Here is a 19,623-nt window from a genome sequence, read left to right as displayed (position 1 = left end):
TCAGACCCACACTCAGAGCACCGTGCACTGTCCCGGTCTCCGTATCCCTCGGTCAGACCCACACTCGGAGCACCGTGCACAGTCCCGGTCTCCGTATCCCTCGGTTAGACCAACACTTGGAGCACCGTGCACAGTCCCGGTCTCCGTATCCCTCGGTCAGACCCACACTCAGAGCATCGTGCACAGTCCCGGGCTCCGAATCCCTCGGTCAAACCCACACTCGGAGCACCGTGCACAGTCCCGGTCTCCGTATCCCTCGGTCAGACCCATACTCGGAGCACCGTGTACAGTCCCGGTCTCCGTATCCCTCGGTCAGACCCACACTCGGAGCACCGTGCACAGTCCCGGTCTCCGTATCCCTCGGTCAGACCCACACTCGGAGCACCGTGCACAGTCCCGGTCTCCCTATCCCTCGGTCAGACCCACACTCGGAGCACGGTGCACAGTCCCGTTCTCCCTATCACTCGGTTAGACCCACACTCGGAGCACCGTGCACATTCCCGATCTCCGTATCCCTCGGTTAGACTCACACTCAGAGCACCGTGCACAGTCCCAGTCTCCGTATCACTCGGTCAGACCCACACTCGGAGCACCGTGCACAGTGCTGGTCTCCGTATCCCTCGGTTAGTCCCACACTCGGAGCACCGTGCACAGTCCCGGTCTCCGTATCGTTCGGTCAGACCCACACTCGGAGCACCGTGCACAGTCCCCGTCTCCATGTCCCTCGGTTAGACCCACACTCGGTGCACCGTGCACAGTTCCGGTCTCCGTATCCCTCGGTGAGACCCACACTCGGAGCACCTTGCACAGTCCCTGTCTCCGTATCCCTCGGTGAGACCCACACTCAGAGCACCTTGCACAGTCCCTGTCTCCGTATCCCTCGGTTAGACCCACACTCGGAGCATCGTGCACAGTCCCGGTCTCCGTATCCCTCGGTGAGACCCACACTCGGAGCACCGTGCACTGTCCCGGTCTCCGTATCCCTCAGTCAAACCGACACTCGGAGCACCGTGCACAGTTCCGGTCTCCGTATCCCTCGGTGAGACCCACACTCGGAGCACCTTGCACAGTCCCTGTCTCCGTATCCCTCGGTGAGACCCACACTCAGAGCACCTTGCACAGTCCCTGTCTCCGTATCCCTCGGTTAGACCCACACTCGGAGCATCGTGCACAGTCCCGGTCTCCGTATCCCTCGGTGAGACCCACACTCGGAGCACCGTGCACTGTCCCGGTCTCCGTATCCCTCAGTCAAACCGACACTCGGAGCACCGTGCACAGTTCCGGTCTCCGTATCCCTCGGTGAGACCCACACTCGGAGCACCTTGCACAGTCCCTGTCTCCGTATCCCTCGGTGAGACCCACACTCAGAGCACCTTGCACAGTCCCGGTCTCCGTGTCCCTCGGTTAGACCCACACTCGGAGCACCGTGCACAGTCCCGGTCTCCGTATCCCTCGGATAGACACACACTCGGAGCACCGTGCACAGTCCCGGTCTCCCTATCCCTCGGTCAGACCCACACTTGGAGCAGCGTGCACAGTCCCGGTCTCCGTGTCCCTCGGTTAGACCCACACTCGGAGCACCGTGCACAGTCCCGGTCTCCGTATCCCTCGGTTAGACACACACTCGGAGCACCGTGCACAGTCCCGGTCTCCGGATCCCTCGGTTAGTCCCACACTCGGAGCACCGTGCACAGTCCCGGTCTCTGTTACCCTCGGTGAGACCCACACTCGGAGCACCGTGCACAGTCCCGGTCTCAGTATCCGTCGGTTAGACCCATACTCGGAGCACCGTGCACATTCCAGGTCTCCGTATCCCTCGGTCAGACCCACAGTCGGAGCACCGTGCGCAGTCCCGGTCTCCGTATCCCTCGGTCAGACCCACACTCGGAGCACCGTGCACAGTCCAGGTCTCCGTATCCCTCAGTCAGACACACACGCGGAGCACCGTGCACAGTCCCGGTCTCCGTTTCGCTCGGTCAGACCCACACTCGGAGCACCGTGCACAGTCCCGGTCTCCGTATCCCTCGCTTTGTCCCACACTCGGAGCACCGTGCACAGTCCCGGTCTCCGTATCCCTTGCTTTGTCCCACACTCGGAGCACCGTGCACAGTCCCGGTCTCCGTATCCCTCGCTTTGTCCCACACTCGGAGCACCGTGCACAGTCCCGGTCTCCGTATCCCTTGCTTTGTCCCACACTCGGAGCACCGTGCACAGTCCCGTTCTCCGTATCCCTCGGTTAGACCCACACTCGGAGCACCGTGCACAGTCCCGGTCTCTGTATCCCTCGGTTAGAACCACACTGGGAGCACCGTGCACAGTCCCGGTCTCCGTATCCCTCGGTTAGACTCACACTCGGAGCACCGTGCACAGACCGGGTCTCCGTATCCCTCGGTCAGACCCACACTCGGAGCATCGTGCACAGTCCCGACCCCCATATCCCTCGGTCAGACCCACACTCGGAGCACCGTGCACAGTCCCGTTCTCTGTATCCCTCGGTCAGACCCACACTCGGGGCACCGTGCACAGTCCCGTTCTCCGTATCTCTCGGTCAGACCCACACTCGGTGCACCGTGCACAGTCCCGGTCTCCGTATCCCTCGGTTAGACCCACACTCGGAGCACCGAGCACTGTACTGGTCTCCGTATTCCTCTGTCAGACCCACACTCGGAGCACCGTGCACAGTCCCGGTCTCCGTATCCCTCGGTTAGACTCACACTCGGAGCACCGTGCACAGTCCCGGTCTCCGTGTCCCTCGGTTAGACCCACACTCGGAGCACTGTGCACAGTCCCGGTCTCCGTATCCCTCAGTTAGACACACACTCGGAGCACCGTGCACAGTCCCGGTCTCCGTATCCCTCGGTTAGTCCCACACTCGGAGCACCGTGCACAGTCCCGGTCTGTGTTACCCTCGGTGAGACCCACACTCGGAGCACCGTGCACAGTCCCGGTCTCAGTATCCCTCGGTTGGACCCACACTCGGAGCACCGTGCACATTCCAGGTCTCTGTATCCCTCGGTCAGACCCACAGTCGGAGCACCGTGCGCAGTCCCGGTCTCCGTATCCCTCGGTTAGACCAACACTGGGAGCACCGTGCACAGTCCCGGTCTCTGTATCCCTTGGTCAGACCCACACTCGGAGCCCCGTGCACAGTCCCGGTCTCCGTATCCCTCGGTTGGACCCACACTCGGAGCACCGTGCACAGTCCCGGTCTCCTTATCCCTCGGTCAGACCCACAGTCGGAGCACCGTGCACAGTCCCGGTCTCCGTATCCCTCAGTTAGACCCACACTCGGAGCACCGTGCACAGTCCCGGTCTCCCTATCCCTCGGTTAGACCCACACTCGGAGCACCGTGCACAGTCCCGGTCTCCTTATCCCTCGGTTAGACCCACACTCGGAGCACCGTGCACAGTCCCGGTCTCCCTATCCCTCGGTTAGACCCACACTCGGAGCACCGTGCACAGTCCCGGTCTCCATATCCCTTGGTCAGACCCACACTCGGAGCACCGTGCACAGTCCCGGTCTCCGTATCCCTCGGTTAGACCCACACTCGGAGCACCATGCACAGTCCTGATCTCCGTATCCCTCGGTCAGACCCACACTCGGAGCACCGTGCACAGTCCCGGTCTCCGTATTCCTCTGTCAGACCCACACTCGGAGCACCGTGCACAGTCCCAGTCTCAGTATCCCTCGGTTAGACCCACACTCGGGGCACCGTGCACAGTCCCGTTCTCCGTATCCCTCGGTTAGACCCACACTCGGAGCACCGTGCACAGTTCCGGTCTCCGTATCCCTCGGTTAGACCCACACTCGGAGCACCGAGCACAGTCCTGATCTCCGTATTCCTCTGTCAGACCCACACTCGGAGCACCGTGCACAGTCCCAGTCTCAGTATTCCTCGGTTAGACCCACACTCGGGGCACCGTGCACAGTCCCGGTCTCCCTATCCCTCGGTCAGACCCACACTCGGAGCACCGTGCACAGTCCCGGTCTCCGTAACCTTCGGTCAGACCCACACTCGGATCACCGTGCACAGTCCCGTTCTCCGTATCCCTCGGTTAGACCCACACTCGGAGCACCGAGCACAGTCCTGGTCTCCGTATTCCTCTGTCAGACCCACACTCGGAGCACCGTGCACAGTCCCGGTCTCCATATCCCTCGGTTAGACTCACACTCGGAGCACCGTGCACCGTCCTGGTCTCCGTATCCCTCGGTCAGACCCACAGTCGGAGCACCGTGCACAGTCCCGGTCTCCGTATCCCTCGGTGAGACCCACACTCGGAACACCGTGCACAGTCCCGGTCTCTGTATCCCTCGGTTAAACCCACACTCGGAGCACGGTGCAAAGTCCCGGTCTCCGTATCCCTCGGTTAGACCCACACTCGGAGCACCGTGCACCATCCTGGTCTCCGTATCCCTCGGTCAGACCCACACTCGTAGCACCGTGCACAGTCCCCATCTCCGTATCCCTCTGTTAGACCCACACTCGGAGCACCGTGCACAGTCCCAGTCTCCGTATCCCTCGGTTAGATCCACACTCGGAGCACCGTGCACAGTCCCGGTCTCCGTATCCCTCGGTTAGACCCACACTCGGAGCACCGTGCACAGCCCCGGTCTCCGTATCCCTCGGTCAGATCCACACTCGGAGCACCGTGCACAGTCCCGGTCTCCGTATCCCTCGGTCAGACCCACACTCGGAGCACCGTGCTTAGTCCCAGTCTCCGTATCCCTCGGGTAGACCCACACTGGGAGCACCGTGCACAGTCCCGGTCTCCGTATCCCTCGGTTAGACCCACACTCGGACACCGTGCACAGTCCCGGTCTCCGTATCCCTCGGTCAGACCCACACTCGGAGCACCGTGCACAGTCCCGGTCTCCGTATCCCTCGGTTAGACCCATACTCGGAGCCCCGTGCACAGTCCCGGACTCCGTATCCCTCGGTTAGACCCACACTCGGAGCACCGTGCACAGTCCCGGTCTCTGTATCCCTCGGTCGGACCCACACTCGGAGCATCGTGCACAGTCTCGGTCTCAGTATCCCTCGGTTAGACCCACACTCGGAGCACCGTGCACAGTCCCGGTCTCCGTATCCCTCGGTTAGACCCACAATCGGAGCACCGTGCACAGTCCCGGTCTCCGTATCCCTCGGTCAGACCCACACTCGGAGCACCATGCACAGTTCCGGTCTCCGTATCCCTCGCTTTATCCCACACTCGGAGCACCGTGCACAGTCCCGGTCTCCCTATCCCTCGGTCAGACCCACACTCGGAGCACCTTGCACAGTTCCGGTCTCAGTATCCCTCGGTTAGACCCACACTCGGAGCACCGTGCACATTCCCGTTCTCCGTATCCCTTGTTCAGTCCCACACTCGGAGCACCGTGCACAGTTCCGGTCTCAGTATCCCTCGGTTAGACCCACAATCGGAGCACCGTGCACAGTCCCGGTCTCCGTATCCCTCGCTTTATCCCACACTCGGAGCACCGTGCACATTCCCGGTCTACGTATCCCTCGGTCAGACACACACTCGGAGCACCGTGCACAGTCCCGGTCTCCGTATCCCTCAGTTAGACCCACACTCGGAGCACCGTGCACAGTCCCGGTCTCCCTATCCCTCGGTTAGACCCACACTCGGAGCACCGTGCACAGTCCCGGTCTCCATATCCCTCAGTTAGACCCACACTCGGAGCACCGTGCACAGTCCCGGTCTCCCTATCCCTCGGTTAGACCCACACTCGGAGCACCGTGCACAGTCCCGGTCTCCATATCCCTCGGTCAGACCCACACTCGGAGCACCGTGCACAGTCCCGGTCTCCGTATCCCTCGGTTAGACCCACACTCGGAGCACCATGCACAGTCCTGATCTCCGTATCCCTCGGTCAGACCCACACTCGGAGCACCGTGCACAGTCCCGGTCTCCGTATTCCTCTGTCAGACCCACACTCGGAGCACCGTGCACAGTCCCAGTCTCAGTATCCCTCGGTCAGACCCACACTCGGAGCACCGTGCACCGTCCTGGTCTCCGTATTCCTCTGTCAGACCCACACTCGGAGCACCGTGCACAGTCCCGGTCTCCGTATTCCTCTGTCAGACCCACACTCGGAGCACCGTGCACAGTCCCGGTCTCCGTATCCCTCGGTTAGACCCACACTCGGAGCACCGTGCACAATCCCGGTCTCCCTATCCCTCGGTCAGACCCACACTCGGAGCACCGTGCACAGTCCCGGTCTCCGTATTCCTCTGTCAGACCCACACTCGGAGCACCGTGCACAGTCCCGGTCTCCGTATCCCTCGGTTAGACCCACACTCGGGGCACCGTGCACAGTCCCGTTCTCCGTATCCCTCGGTTAGACCCACACTCGGACCACCGTGCACAGTTCCGGTCTCCGTATCCCTCGGTTAGACCCACACTCGGAGCACCGAGCACAGTCCTGATCTCCGTATTCCTCTGTCAGACCCACACTCGGAACACCGTGCACAGTCCCAGTCTCAGTAATCCTCGGTTAGACCCACACTCGGAGCACCGTGCACAGTCCAGGTCTCCGTAACCCTCGGTCAGACCCACACTCGGAGCACCGTGCACAGTCCCGTTCTCCGTATCCCTCGGTTAGACCCACACTCGGAGCACCGAGCACAGTCCTGGTCTCCGTATTCCTCTGTCAGACCCACACTCGGAGCACCGTGCACAGTCCCGGTCTCCGTATCCCTCGGTTAGACTCACACTCGGAGCACCGTGCACCGTCCTGGTCTCCGTATCCCTCGGTCAGACCCACAGTCGGAGCACCGTGCACAGTCCCGGTCTCCGTATCCCTCGGTGAGACCCACACTCGGAACACCGTGCACAGTCCCGGTCTCTGTATCCCTCGGTTAAACCCACACTCGGAGCACGGTGCAAAGTCCCGGTCTCCGTATCCCTCGGTTAGACCCACACTCGGAGCACCGTGCACCATCCTGGTCTCCGTATCCCTCGGTCAGACCCACACTCGTAGCACCGTGCACAGTCCCCATCTCCGTATCCCTCGGTTAGACCCACACTCGGAGCACCGTGCACAGTCCCAGTCTCCGTATCCCTCGGTTAGATCCACACTCGGAGCACCGTGCACAGTCCCGGTCTCCGTATCCCTCGGTTAAACCCACACTCGGAGCACCGTGCACAGCCCCGGTCTCCGTATCCCTCGGTCAGATCCACACTCGGAGCACCGTGCACAGTCCCGGTCTCCGTATCCCTCGGTCAGACCCACACTCGGAGCACCGTGCTTAGTCCCAGTCTCCGTATCCCTCGGGTAGACCCACACTGGGAGCACCGTGCACAGTCCCGGTCTCCGTATCCCTCGGTCAGACCCACACTCGGAGCACCGTGCACAGTCCCGGTCTCCGTATCCCTCGGTTAGACCCATACTCGGAGCCCCGTGCACAGTCCCGGACTCCGTATCCCTCGGTTAGACCCACACTCGGAGCACCGTGCACAGTCCCGGTCTCTGTATCCCTCGGTCAGACCCACACTCGGAGCATCGTGCACAGTCTCGGTCTCAGTATCCCTCGGTTAGACCCACACTCGGAGCACCGTGCACAGTCCCGGTCTCCGTATCCCTCGGTTAGACCCACAATCGGAGCACCGTGCACAGTCCCGGTCTCCGTATCCCTCGGTCAGACCCACACTCGGAGCACCATGCACAGTTCCGGTCTCCGTATCCCTCGCTTTATCCCACACTCGGAGCACCGTGCACAGTCCCGGTCTCCCTATCCCTCGGTCAGACCCACACTCGGAGCACCTTGCACAGTTCCGGTCTCAGTATCCCTCGGTTAGACCCACACTCGGAGCACCGTGCACATTCCCGTTCTCCGTATCCCTTGTTCAGTCCCACACTCGGAGCACCGTGCACAGTTCCGGTCTCAGTATCCCTCGGTTAGACCCACAATCGGAGCACCGTGCACAGTCCCGGTCTCCGTATCCCTCGCTTTATCCCACACTCGGAGCACCGTGCACATTCCCGGTCTACGTATCCCTCGGTCAGACACACACTCGGAGCACCGTGCACAGTCCCGGTCTCAGTATCCCTCGGTCAGGCCCACACTCAGAGCACTGTGCACAGTCCCGGTCTCAGTATCCCTCGGTCAGACCCACACTCGGAGCACCGTGCACAGTCCCGGTCTACGTATCCCTCGGTTAGAACCACACTCGGAGCACCGTGCACAGTCCCGGTCTCCGCATCCCTCGGTCAGACCCACACTCGGAGCACCGTGCACAGTCCCGGTCTCCGTATCCCTCGGTCAGACCCACACTCGGAGCACCGTGCACAGTCCCGGTCTCCATATCCCTCGGTCAGACCCACACTCGGAGCACCGTGCACAGTCCCGGTCTCCGTATCCCTCGGTCACACCCACACTCGGAGCACCGTGCACAGTCCCGGTCTCCGTATCCCTCGGTTAGACCCACACTCGGAGCACCGTGCACAGTCCCGGGCTGCGTATCCCTTGGTTAGTCCCACACTCGGAGCACCGTGCACAGTCCCGGTCTCCGTATCCCTCGGTTAGAACCACACTCGGAGCACCGAGCACAGTCCCGGTCTCCGTATCCCTCGGTTAGACCCACACTCGGAGCACAGTGCACAGTCCCGGTCTCAGTATCCCTCGGTTAGACCCACACTCGGGGCACCGTGCACAGTCCTGGTCTCCGTATTCCTCTGTCAGGCCAACACTCGGAGCACCGTGCACAGTCCCGGTCTCCGTATCCCTCGGTTAGGCTCACACTCGGAGCACCGAGCACAGTCCCGGTCTCCGTTTCCCTCTGTTAGACCCACACTCGGAGCACCATGCACCGTCCTGGTCTACGTATCCCTCGGTCAGACCCACACTCGTAGCACCGTGCACAGTCTCCGTCTCCGTATCCCTCGGTCAGACCCACACTCGGAGCACCGTGCACAGTCCCGGTCTCCGTATCCCTCGGTCAGACCCACACTCGGAGCACCGTGCACAGTCCCGGTCTCCGTGTCCCTCGGTCAGACCCACACTCGGTGCCCCGTGCACAGTCCCGGTCTCCCTATCCCACGGTCAGACACACCCTCGGAGCACCGTGCACAGTCCCGGTCTCCGTATCCCTCGGTCAGACCCACACTCGGAGCACCGTGCACAGTCCCGGTCTCCGTATCCCTCGGTCAGACCCACACTCGGAGCACCGTGCACAGACCCGGTCTCCGTATCCCTCGGTCAGACCCACACTCGGAGCACCGTGCACAGTCCCGGTCTCTGTATCCCTCGGTTAGACCCACACTCGGAGCACCGTGCACAGTCCCAGTCTCCGTATCCGTTCGTCAGACCCACACTCGGAGCACTGTCCACAGTCCCGGTCTCCGTATCCCTCGGTCAGACCCACACTCGGAGCACCGTGCACAGTCCCGGTCTCCGTATCCCTCGCTTTGTCCCACACTCGGAGCACCGTGCGCAGTCCCGGTCTCCATATCCCTCGGTCAGACCCACACTCGGAGCACCGTGCACAGTCCCGGTCTCCGTATCCCTCGGTTAGTCCCACACTCGGAGCACCGTGCACAGTCCCGGTCTCCGTATCCCTCGGTTAGTCCCACACTCGGAGCACCGTGCACAGTCCCGGTCTCCATATCCCTCAGTTAGACCAACACTGGGAGCACCGTGCACACTCCCGGTCTCCGTATACCTCGGTTAGACCCACACTCGGAGCACCGTGCACAGTCCCAGTCTCCGTATCCCTCGGTCAGACCCACACTCGGAGCACCGTGCACAGTCCCGGTCTCCGTATCCCTCGGTTAGACCCACACTCAGAGCACCGTGCACAGTCCCAGTCTCCGTATCCCTCGTTCAGACCCACACTCGGAGCACCGTGCACAGTCCCGGTCTCTGTATCCCTCGGTTAGATCCACACTCGGAGCCCCGTGCACAGTCCCGGTCTCCATATCCCTCGTTCAGACCCACACTCGGAGCACCGTGCACAGTCCTGGTCTCCGTATCCCTCGGTCAGACCCACACTCGGAGCACCGTGCACAGTCCCGGTCTCTGTATCCCTCGGTTAGATCCACACTCGGAGCCCCGTGTACAGTCCCGGTCTCCGTATCCCTCGGTTAGTACCACACTCGGAGCACCGTGCACAGTCCCGGTCTCCGTATCCCTCGGTTAGACCCACACTCAGAGCACCGTGCACAGTCCCGGTCTCCGTATACCTCGGTTAGACCCACACTCGAAGCACCGTGCACAGTCCGCTCTCCGTATCCCTCGGTCAGACCCACACTCGGAGCACCGTGCACAGTCCCGCTCTCCGTGTCCCTCGGTCAGACCCACACTCGGAGCACCGTGCACAGTCCCGGTCTCCATATCCCTCGGTCAGACCCACACTCGGAGCACCGTGCACAGTCCCGGTCTCCGTATCCCTCGGTCAGACCCACACACGGAGCACCGTGCACAGTCCCGGTCTCTGTATCCCTCGGTTAGATCCACACTCGGAGCCCCGTGCACAGTCCCGGTCTCCGTATCCCTCGTTCAGACCCACACTCGGAGCACCGTGCACAGTCCTGGTCTCCGTATCCCTCGGTCAGACCCACACTCGGAGCACCGTGCACAGTCCCGGTCTCTATCCCTCTGTTAGATCCACACTCGGAGCCCCGTGTACAGTCCCGGTCTCCGTATCCCTCGGTTAGTACCACACTCGGAGCACCGTGCACAGTCCTGGTCTCCGAATCCCTCGGTTAGACCCACACTCGGAGCACTGTACACAGTCCCGGTCTCCGTATCCCTCGTTCAGACCCACACTCGGAGCACCGTGCACAGTCCCGGTCTCCGTATCCCTCGGTCAGACCCACACTCGGAGCACCGTGCACAGTCCCGGTCTCCGTATCCCTCGGTTAGACCCACACTCGGAGCACCGTGCACAGTCCCGGTCTCCGTATCCCTCGGTTAGACCCACACTCGGAGCACCGTGCACAATCCCGGTCTCTGTATCCCTCGGTTAGACCCACACTCGGAGCACCGTGCACAGTCCCGGTCTCCGTATCACTCAGTTAGACCCACACTCGGAGCACCGTGCACAGTCCCGGTCTCCGTATCACTCAGTTAGACCCACACTCGGAGCACCGTGCACAGTCCCGGTCTCCCTATCCCTCGGTCAGACCCACACTCGGAGCACCATGCACAGTCCCGGTCCCCGTATCCCTCGGACAGACCCACACTTGGAGCACCGTGCACAGTCCCGGTCCCCGTATCCCTCGGTCAGACCCACACTCGGAGCACCGTGCACAGTCCCGGTCTCCGTATCCCTCGGTTAGACCCACACTTGGAGCACCGTGCACAGTCCCGGTCTCCGTATCCCTCGGTCAGACCCACACTTGGAGCACCGTGCACATTCCCGGTCCCCGTATCCCTCGGTCAGACCCACACTCGGAGCACCGTGCACAGTCCCGGTCTCCGTATCCCTCGGTTAGACCCACACTTGGAGCACCGTGCACAGTCCCGGTCTCCGTATCCCTCGGTCAGACCCACACACGGAGCACCGTGCACAGTCCCGGTCTCCGTATCCCTCGGTCAGACCCACACTCGGAGCACCGAGCACAGTCCCGGTCTCCGTAACCCTCGGTTAGACCCACACTCGGAGCACCGTGCACAGTCCCGGTCTCCCTATCCCTCGGTCAGACCCACACTCGGAGCACCGTGCACAGTCCCGGTCTCCGTATCCCTCGGTTAGACCCACACACGGAGCACCGTGCACAGTCCCGGTCTCCGTATCCCTCGGTTAGTCCCACACTCGGAGCACCGTCGACACAGTCACGCGCACACACAAACACACACAGACATGCTCCCAGGCACACAGTGCTTCATTGACGCATTGCCCAGTGTTGACTGCCAGGGCTCAAGGCTTTTATTGAGTCAGCGATGTGACCTAATGCTCCAGGGGCTGAGCAAACACAGATAGTCTGACGGGGAGCTTGGAAAACTCTTCTAATTTCTCAGCCACCATGCAGTGTGCACTCTTACTGTTACTGACCGTCCTTCTCGTGCCGCTCGTCGATCTGAGACAATGTCATCCTGGTCAGTGTGCGCTTGTAATGTGTGTGTGTGTGTGAATGTGTGTGTTTGAGTGTGTGTTTCTGCGTGTGTGTCTGTACGTGTGAGTGGGAGTGTTTGATGGGGACAGTGTAGAGGGAGATTTACTCTGTATCTAACCCCGTGCTGTACCTGTCCTGGGAGTGTTTGATGGGGACAGTGTAGAGGGAGCTTTACTCTGTATCTAACCCCGTGCTGTACCTGTCCTGGGAGTGTTTGATGGGGACAGTGTAGAGGGAGCTTTACTCTGTATCTAACCCCGTGCTGTACCTGTCCTGGGAGTGTTTGATGGGGACAGTGTAGAGGGAGCTTTACTCTGTATCTAACCCCGTGCTGTACCTGTCCTGGGAGTGTTTGATGAGGACAGTGTAGAGGGAGCTTTACTCTGTATCTAACACCATGCTGTACCTGTCCTGGGAGTGTTTGATGGGGACAGTGTAGAGGGAGCTTTACTCTGTATCTAACACCATGCTGTACCTGTCCTGGGAGTGTTTGATGGGGACAGTGTAGAGGGAGCTTTACTCTGTATCTAACCCCGTGCTGTACCTGTCCGGGGAGTGTTTGATGAGGACAGTGTAGAGGGAGATTTACTCTGTATCTAACCCCGTGCTGTACCTTTCCTGGGATTGTTTGATGGGGACGGTGTAGAGGGAGCTTTACTCTGTATCTAACCCCGGGCTGTACCTGTCCTGGGAGTGTTTGATGGGGACAGTGTAGAGGGAGCTTTACTCTGTATCTAACCCCGTGCTGTACCTGTCCTGGGAGTGTTTGATGAGGACAGTGTAGAGGGAGCTTTACTCTGTATCTAACACCATGCTGTACCTGTCCTGGGAGTGTTTGATGGGGACAGTGTAGAGGGAGCTTTACTCTGTATCTAACACCATGCTGTACCTGTCCTGGGAGTGTTTGATGGGGACAGTGTAGAGGGAGCTTTACTCTGTATCTAGCCCCGTGCTGTACCTGCCCTGGGAGTGTTTGATGGGGACAGTGTAGAGGGAGCTTTACTCTGTATCTAACCCCGTGCTGTACCTGTCCTGGGAGTGTTTGATGAGAACAGTGTAGAGGGAGCTTTACTCTGTATCTAACACCATGCTGTACCTGTCCTGGGAGTGTTTGATGGGGACAGTGTAGAGGGAGCTTTACTCTGTATCTAACACCATGCTGTACCTGTCCTGGGAGTGTTTGATTGGGACAGTGTAAAGGGAGCTTTACTCTGTATCTAGCCCCGTGCTGTACCTGCCCTGGGAGTGTTTGATGGGGACAGTGTAGAGGGAGCTTTACTCTGTATCTAACCCCGTGCTGTACCTGTCCTGGGAGTGTTTGATGGGGACAGTTTACAGGGAGCTTTACTCAGTATCTAACCCCGTGCTGTACCTGTCCTGGGAGTGCTTGATGGGGGACAGTGTAGAGGGAGCTTTACTCTGTATCTAACCCCGTGCTGTACCTGCCCTGGGAGTGTTTGATGGGGACAGTGTAGAGGGAGCTTTACTCTGTATCTAACCCCGTGCTGTTCCTGTCCTGGGAGTGTTTGATGGGGACAGTGTAGAGGGAGCTTTACTCTGTACCTAACCCCGTGCTGTACCTGTCCTGAGAGTGTTTGATGGGGGCAGTGTAGAGGGAGCTTTACTCTGTATCTAACCCCGTGCTGTACCTGTCCTGGGTGTGTTTGATGGGGACAGTGTAGAGGGAGCTTTACTGTGTATCTAACCCCGTGCTGTACCTGTCCTGGGAGTGTTTGATGGGGACAGTGTAGAGGGAGCTTTACTGTGTATCTAACCCCGTGCTGTACCTGTCCTGGGAGTGTTTGATGGGGGCAGTGTAGAGGGAGCTCTACTCTGTATCTAACCCCGTGCTGTACCTGTCCTGGGATTGTTTGATGGCGATAGTGTAGAGGGAGCTTTACTCTGTATCTAACCCCGTGCTGTACATGTCCTGGGAGTGTCTGCTGGGGACAGTGTAGAGGGAACTTTACTCTGTATCTAACCCCGTGCTGTGCCTGCCCTGGGAGTGTTTGATGGGGACAGTGTAGAGGGAGCTTTACTCTGTATCTAACCCCGTGCTGTTCCTGTCCTGGGAGTGTTTGATGGGGACAGTGTAGAGGGAGCTTTACTCTGTATCTAACCCCGTGCTGTTCCTGTCCTGGGAGTGTTTGATGGGGACAGTGTAGAGGGAGCTTTACTCTGTATCTAACACCGTGCTGTACCTGTCCTGGGTGTGGTGGTGGGGACAGTGTAGAGGGAGCTTGACTCTGTATCTAACCCTGTGCTGTACCTGTCCTGGGTGTGTTTGATGGGGACAGTGTAGAGGGAGCTTTACTCTGTATCTAACCCCGTGCTGTTCCTGTCCTGGGAGTGTTTGATGGGGACAGTGTAGAGGGAGCTTTACTCTGTATCTAACATCGTGCTGTTCCTGTCCTGGGAGTGGTGGTGGGGACAGTGTAGAGGGAGCTTTACTCTGTATCTAACCCCGTGCTGTTCCTGTCCTGGGAGTGTTTGATGGGGACAGTGTAGAGGGAGCTTTACTCTGTATCTAATCCCGTGCTGTACCTGTCCTGGGAGTGTTTGATGGGGACAGTGTAGAGGGAGGTTTACTCTGTATCTAAGCCCGTGCTGCACCTGTCCTGGGAGTGTTTGATGGGGACAGTGTAGAGGGAGGTTTGCTCTGTATCTAACCCCGTGCTGTACCTGTCCTGGGAGTGTTTGATGGGGACAGTGTAGAGGGAGCTTTACTCTGTATCTAACCCTGTGCTGTACCTGTCCTGGGATTGTCCGATGGAGACAGTGTAGAGGGAGCTTTACTCTGTATCTAACCCCGTGCTGTCCCTGTCCTGGGAGTGTTTGATGGGGACAGTGTAGAGGGAGCTTTACTCTGTATCTAACCCCGTGCTGTACCTGTCCTGGGAGTGTTTAATGGGAACAGTGTAGAGGGAGCTTTACGCTGTATCTACCCCGTGCTGTACCAGTCCTGGGAGTGTGTGATGGGGACAGTGTAGAGGGAGCTTTACTCTGTATCTAACCCTGTGCTGTACCTGTCCTGGGTGTGTTTGATGGGGACAGTGTAGAGGGAGCTTTACTCTGTATCTAACCCCGTGCTGTTCCTGTCCTGGGAGTGTTTGATGGGGACAGTGTAGAGGGAGCTTTACTCTGTATCTAACACCGTGCTGTTCCTGTCCTGGGAGTGGTGGTGGGGACAGTGTAGAGGGAGCTTTACTCTGTATCTAACCCCGTGCTGTTCCTGTCCTGGGAGTGTTTGATGGGGACAGTGTAGAGGGAGCTTTACTCTGTATCTAATCCCGTGCTGTACCTGTCCTGGGAGTGTTTGATGGGGACAGTGTAGAGGGAGGTTTGCTCTGTATCTAACCCCGTGCTGTACCTGTCCTGGGAGTGTTTGATGGGGACAGTGTAGAGGGAGCTTTACTCTGTATCTAACCCTGTGCTGTACCTGTCCTGGGATTGTCCGATGGAGACAGTGTAGAGGGAGCTTTACTCTGTATCTAACCCCGTGCTGTACCTGTCCTGGGAGTGTTTGATGGGGACAGTGTAGAGGGAGCTTTACTCTGTATCTAACCCCGTGCTGTACCTGTCCTGGAAGTGTTTAATGGGAACAGTGTAGAGGGAGATTTACTCTGTATCTACCCCGTGCTGTACCAGTCCTGGGAGTGTGTGATGGGGACAGTGTAGAGGGAGCATTACTCTGTGTCTAACCCCGTGCTGTCCCTGTCCTGGGAGTGTTTGATGGGGACAGTGTAGAGGGAGCTTTACTCTGTATCTAACCCCGTGCTGTACCTGTCCTGGGAGTGTTTGATGGGGACAGTGTAGAGGGAGCTTTACTCTGTATCTAACCCCGTGCTGTACCTGTCCTGGGAGTGTTTTATGGGGACAGTGTAGAGGGAGCTTTACTCTGTATCTAACCCTGTGCTGTACCTGTCCTGGGAGTGTTTGATGGGGACAGTGCAGAGGGAACATTACTCTGTATCTAACCCCGTGCTGTACCTGTCCTGGGAGTGTTTGATGGGGACAGTGTAGAGGGAGCATTACTCTGTATCTAACCCCGTGCTGTACCTGTCCTGGGAGTGTTTGATGGGGACGGTGCAGAGGGAGCTTTGCTCTGTATCTAACCCCGGGCTGTACCTGTCCTGGGAGTGTTTGATGGGGACAGTGTAGAGGGAGCTTTACTCTGTATCTAACCCCGTGCTGTACCTGTCCTGGGAGTGTTTGATGAGGACAGTGTAGAGGGAGCTTTACTCTGTATCTAACACCATGCTGTACCTGTCCTGGGAGTGTTTGATGGGGACAGTGTAGAGGGAGCTTTACTCTGTATCTAACACCATGCTGTACCTGTCCTGGGAGTGTTTGATGGGGACAGTGTAGAGGGAGCTTTACTCTGTATCTAGCCCCGTGCTGTACCTGCCCTGGGAGTGTTTGATGGGGACAGTGTAGAGGGAGCTTTACTCTGTATCTAACCCCGTGCTGTACCTGTCCTGGGAGTGTTTGATGGGGACAGTTTACAGGGAGCTTTACTCAGTATCTAACCCCGTGCTGTACCTGTCCTGGGAGTGCTTGATGGGGGACAGTGTAGAGGGAGCTTTACTCTGTATCTAACCCCGTGCTGTACCTGACCTGTGAGTGTTTGATGGGGACAGTGTAGAGGGAGCTTTACTCTGTACCTAACCCCGTGCTGTACCTGTCCTGAGAGTGTTTGATGGGGGCAGTGTAGAGGGAGCTTTACTCTGTATCTAACCCCGTGCTGTACCTGTCCTGGGTGTGTTTGATGGGGACAGTGTAGAGGGAGCTTTACTCTGTATCTAACCCCGTGCTGTACCTGTCCTGGGAGTGTTTGATGGGGACAGTGTAGAGGGAGCTTTACTGTGTATCTAACCCCGTGCTGTACCTGTCCTGGGAGTGTTTGATGGGGACAGTGTAGAGGGAGCTCTACTCTGTATCTAACCCCGTGCTGTACCTGTCCTGGGATTGTTTGATGGCGATAGTGTAGAGGGAGCTTTACTCTGTATCTAACCCCGTGCTGTACCTGTCCTGGGAGTGTCTGCTGGGGACAGTGTAGAGGGAACTTTACTCTGTATCTAACCCCGTGCTGTGCCTGCCCTGGGAGTGTTTGATGGGGACAGTGTAGAGGGAGCTTTACTCTGTATCTAACCCCGTGCTGTTCCTGTCCTGGGAGTGTTTGATGGGGACAGTGTAGAGGGAGCTTTACTCTGTATCTAACCCCGTGCTGTTCCTGTCCTGGGAGTGTTTGATGGGGACAGTGTAGAGGGAGCTTTACTCTGTATCTAACACCGTGCTGTACCTGTCCTGGGTGTGGTGGTGGGGACAGTGTAGAGGGAGCTTGACTCTGTATCTAACCCTGTGCTGTACCTGTCCTGGGTGTGTTTGATGGGGACAGTGTAGAGGGAGCTTTACTCTGTATCTAACCCCGTGCTGCCTGTCCTGGGAGTGTTTGATGGGGACAGTGTAGAGGGAGCTTTACTCTGTATCTAACATCGTGCTGTTCCTGTCCTGGGAGTGGTGGTGGGGACAGTGTAGAGGGAGCTTTACTCTGTATCTAACCCCGTGCTGTTCCTGTCCTGGGAGTGTTTGATGGGGACAGTGTAGAGGGAGCTTTACTCTGTATCTAATCCCGTGCTGTACCTGTCCTGGGAGTGTTTGATGGGGACAGTGTAGAGGGAGGTTTACTCTGTATCTAAGCCCGTGCTGTACCTGTCCTGGGAGTGTTTGATGGGGACAGTGTAGAGGGAGGTTTGCTCTGTATCTAACCCCGTGCTGTACCTGTCCTGGGAGTGTTTGATGGGGACAGTGTAGAGGGAGCTTTACTCTGTATCTAACCCTGTGCTGTACCTGTCCTGGGATTGTCCGATGGAGACAGTGTAGAGGGAGCTTTACTCTGTATCTAACCCCGTGCTGTCCCTGTCCTGGGAGTGTTTGATGGGGACAGTGTAGAGGGAGCTTTACTCTGTATCTAACCCCGTGCTGTACCTGTCCTGGGAGTGTTTAATGGGAACAGTGTAGAGGGAGCTTTACTCTGTATCTACCCCGTGCTGTACCAGTCCTGGGAGTGTGTGATGGGGACAGTGTAGAGGGAGCTTTACTCTGTATCTAACCCTGTGCTGTACCTGTCCTGGGTGTGTTTGATGGGGACAGTGTAGAGGGAGCTTTACTCTGTATCTAACCCCGTGCTGTACCTGTCCTGGGAGTGTTTGATGGGGACAGTGTCGAGGGAGCTTTACTCTGTATCTAACCCCGTGCTGTTCCTGTCCTGGGAGTGTTTGATGGGGACAGTGTAGAGGGAGCTTTACTCTCTATCTAACACCGTGCTGTTCCTGTCCTGGGAGTGGTGGTGGGGACAGTGTAGAGGGAGCTTTACTCTGTATCTAACCCCGTGCTGTTCCTGTCCTGGGAGTGTTTGATGGGGACAGTGTAGAGGGAGCTTTACTCTGTATCTAATCCCGTGCTGTACCTGTCCTGGGAGTGTTTGATGGGGACAGTGTAGAGGGAGGTTTGCTCTGTATCTAACCCCGTGCTGTACCTGTCCTGGGAGTGTTTGATGGGGACAGTGTAGAGGGAGCTTTACTCTGTATCTAACCCTGTGCTGTACCTGTCCTGGGATTGTCCGATGGAGACAGTGTAGAGGGAGCTTTACTCTGTATCTAACCCCGTGCTGTACCTGTCCTGGGAGTGTTTGATGGGGACAGTGTAGAGGGAGCTTTACTCTGTATCTAACCCCGTGCTGTACCTGTCCTGGAAGTGTTTAATGGGAACAGTGTAGAGGGAGATTTACTCTGTATCTACCCCGTGCTGTACCAGTCCTGGGAGTGTTTGATGGGGACAGTGTAGAGGGAGCTTTACTCTGTGTCTAACCCCGTGCTGTCCCTGTCCTGGGAGTGTTTGATGTGGACAGTGTAGAGGGAGCTTTACTCTGTATCTAACCCCGTGCTGTACCTGTCCTGGGAGTGTTTGATGGGGACAGTGTAGAGGGAGCTTTACTCTGTATCTAACCCCGTGCTGTACCTGTCCTGGGAGTGTTTTATGGGGACAGTGTAGAGGGAGCTTTACTCTGTATCTAACCCCGTGCTCTACCTGTCCTGGGAGTGTTTGATGGGGACAGTGCAGAGGGAACATTACTCTGTATCTAACCCCGTGCTGTACCTGTCCTGGGAGTGTTTGATGGGGACAGTGTAGAGGGAGCATTACTCTGTATCTAACCCCGTGCTGTACCTGTCCTGGGAGTGTTTAATGGGGACGGTGCAGAGGGAGCTTTGCTCTGTATCTAACCCCGTGCTGTACCTGTCCGAAAGTGTTTGATGGGGACGGTGTAGAGGGGGATTTACTCTGTACCTAATCCCGTGCTGTAACTATCCTGGTAGTGTTTGATGGGGAAAGTGTAGAGGGATCTTTACTCTGTATCTAACACCGTGCTGTACCTGTCCTGGGAGTGTTTAATGGGGGACAGTGTAGAGGGAGCTTTACTCTGCATCTAACCCCTTGCTGTACCTGTCTTGGGAATGTTTGATGGGGTCAGTGTAGAGGGAGCTTAACTCTGCATCTAAACC

At 58.2% G+C, this 19,623-nt stretch overlaps 1 protein-coding gene across 1 annotated transcript in view; it reads left to right on the top strand.

The window, feature by feature from the left end:
* Window positions 1–11,900: 11,900 nt before the first annotated feature.
* ntd5 (ntl-dependent gene 5) overlaps window positions 11,901–19,623 on the top strand; it is a 236,893-nt gene continuing 229,170 nt past the window's right edge. Inside the window, exon 1 of the mRNA XM_072489194.1 lies at window positions 11,901–12,044. Coding sequence (XP_072345295.1) covers window positions 11,972–12,044 — 73 coding nt within the window. The 5' untranslated portion in view covers window positions 11,901–11,971. The remainder of the gene's footprint in view (window positions 12,045–19,623) is intronic.

This window comes from Scyliorhinus torazame, chromosome 23, assembly GCF_047496885.1.
Source record: "Scyliorhinus torazame isolate Kashiwa2021f chromosome 23, sScyTor2.1, whole genome shotgun sequence".
In the NCBI taxonomy this organism is placed as follows: domain Eukaryota; kingdom Metazoa; phylum Chordata; class Chondrichthyes; order Carcharhiniformes; family Scyliorhinidae; genus Scyliorhinus; species Scyliorhinus torazame.
This window is presented reverse-complemented; position numbering and strand designations above follow the sequence as displayed.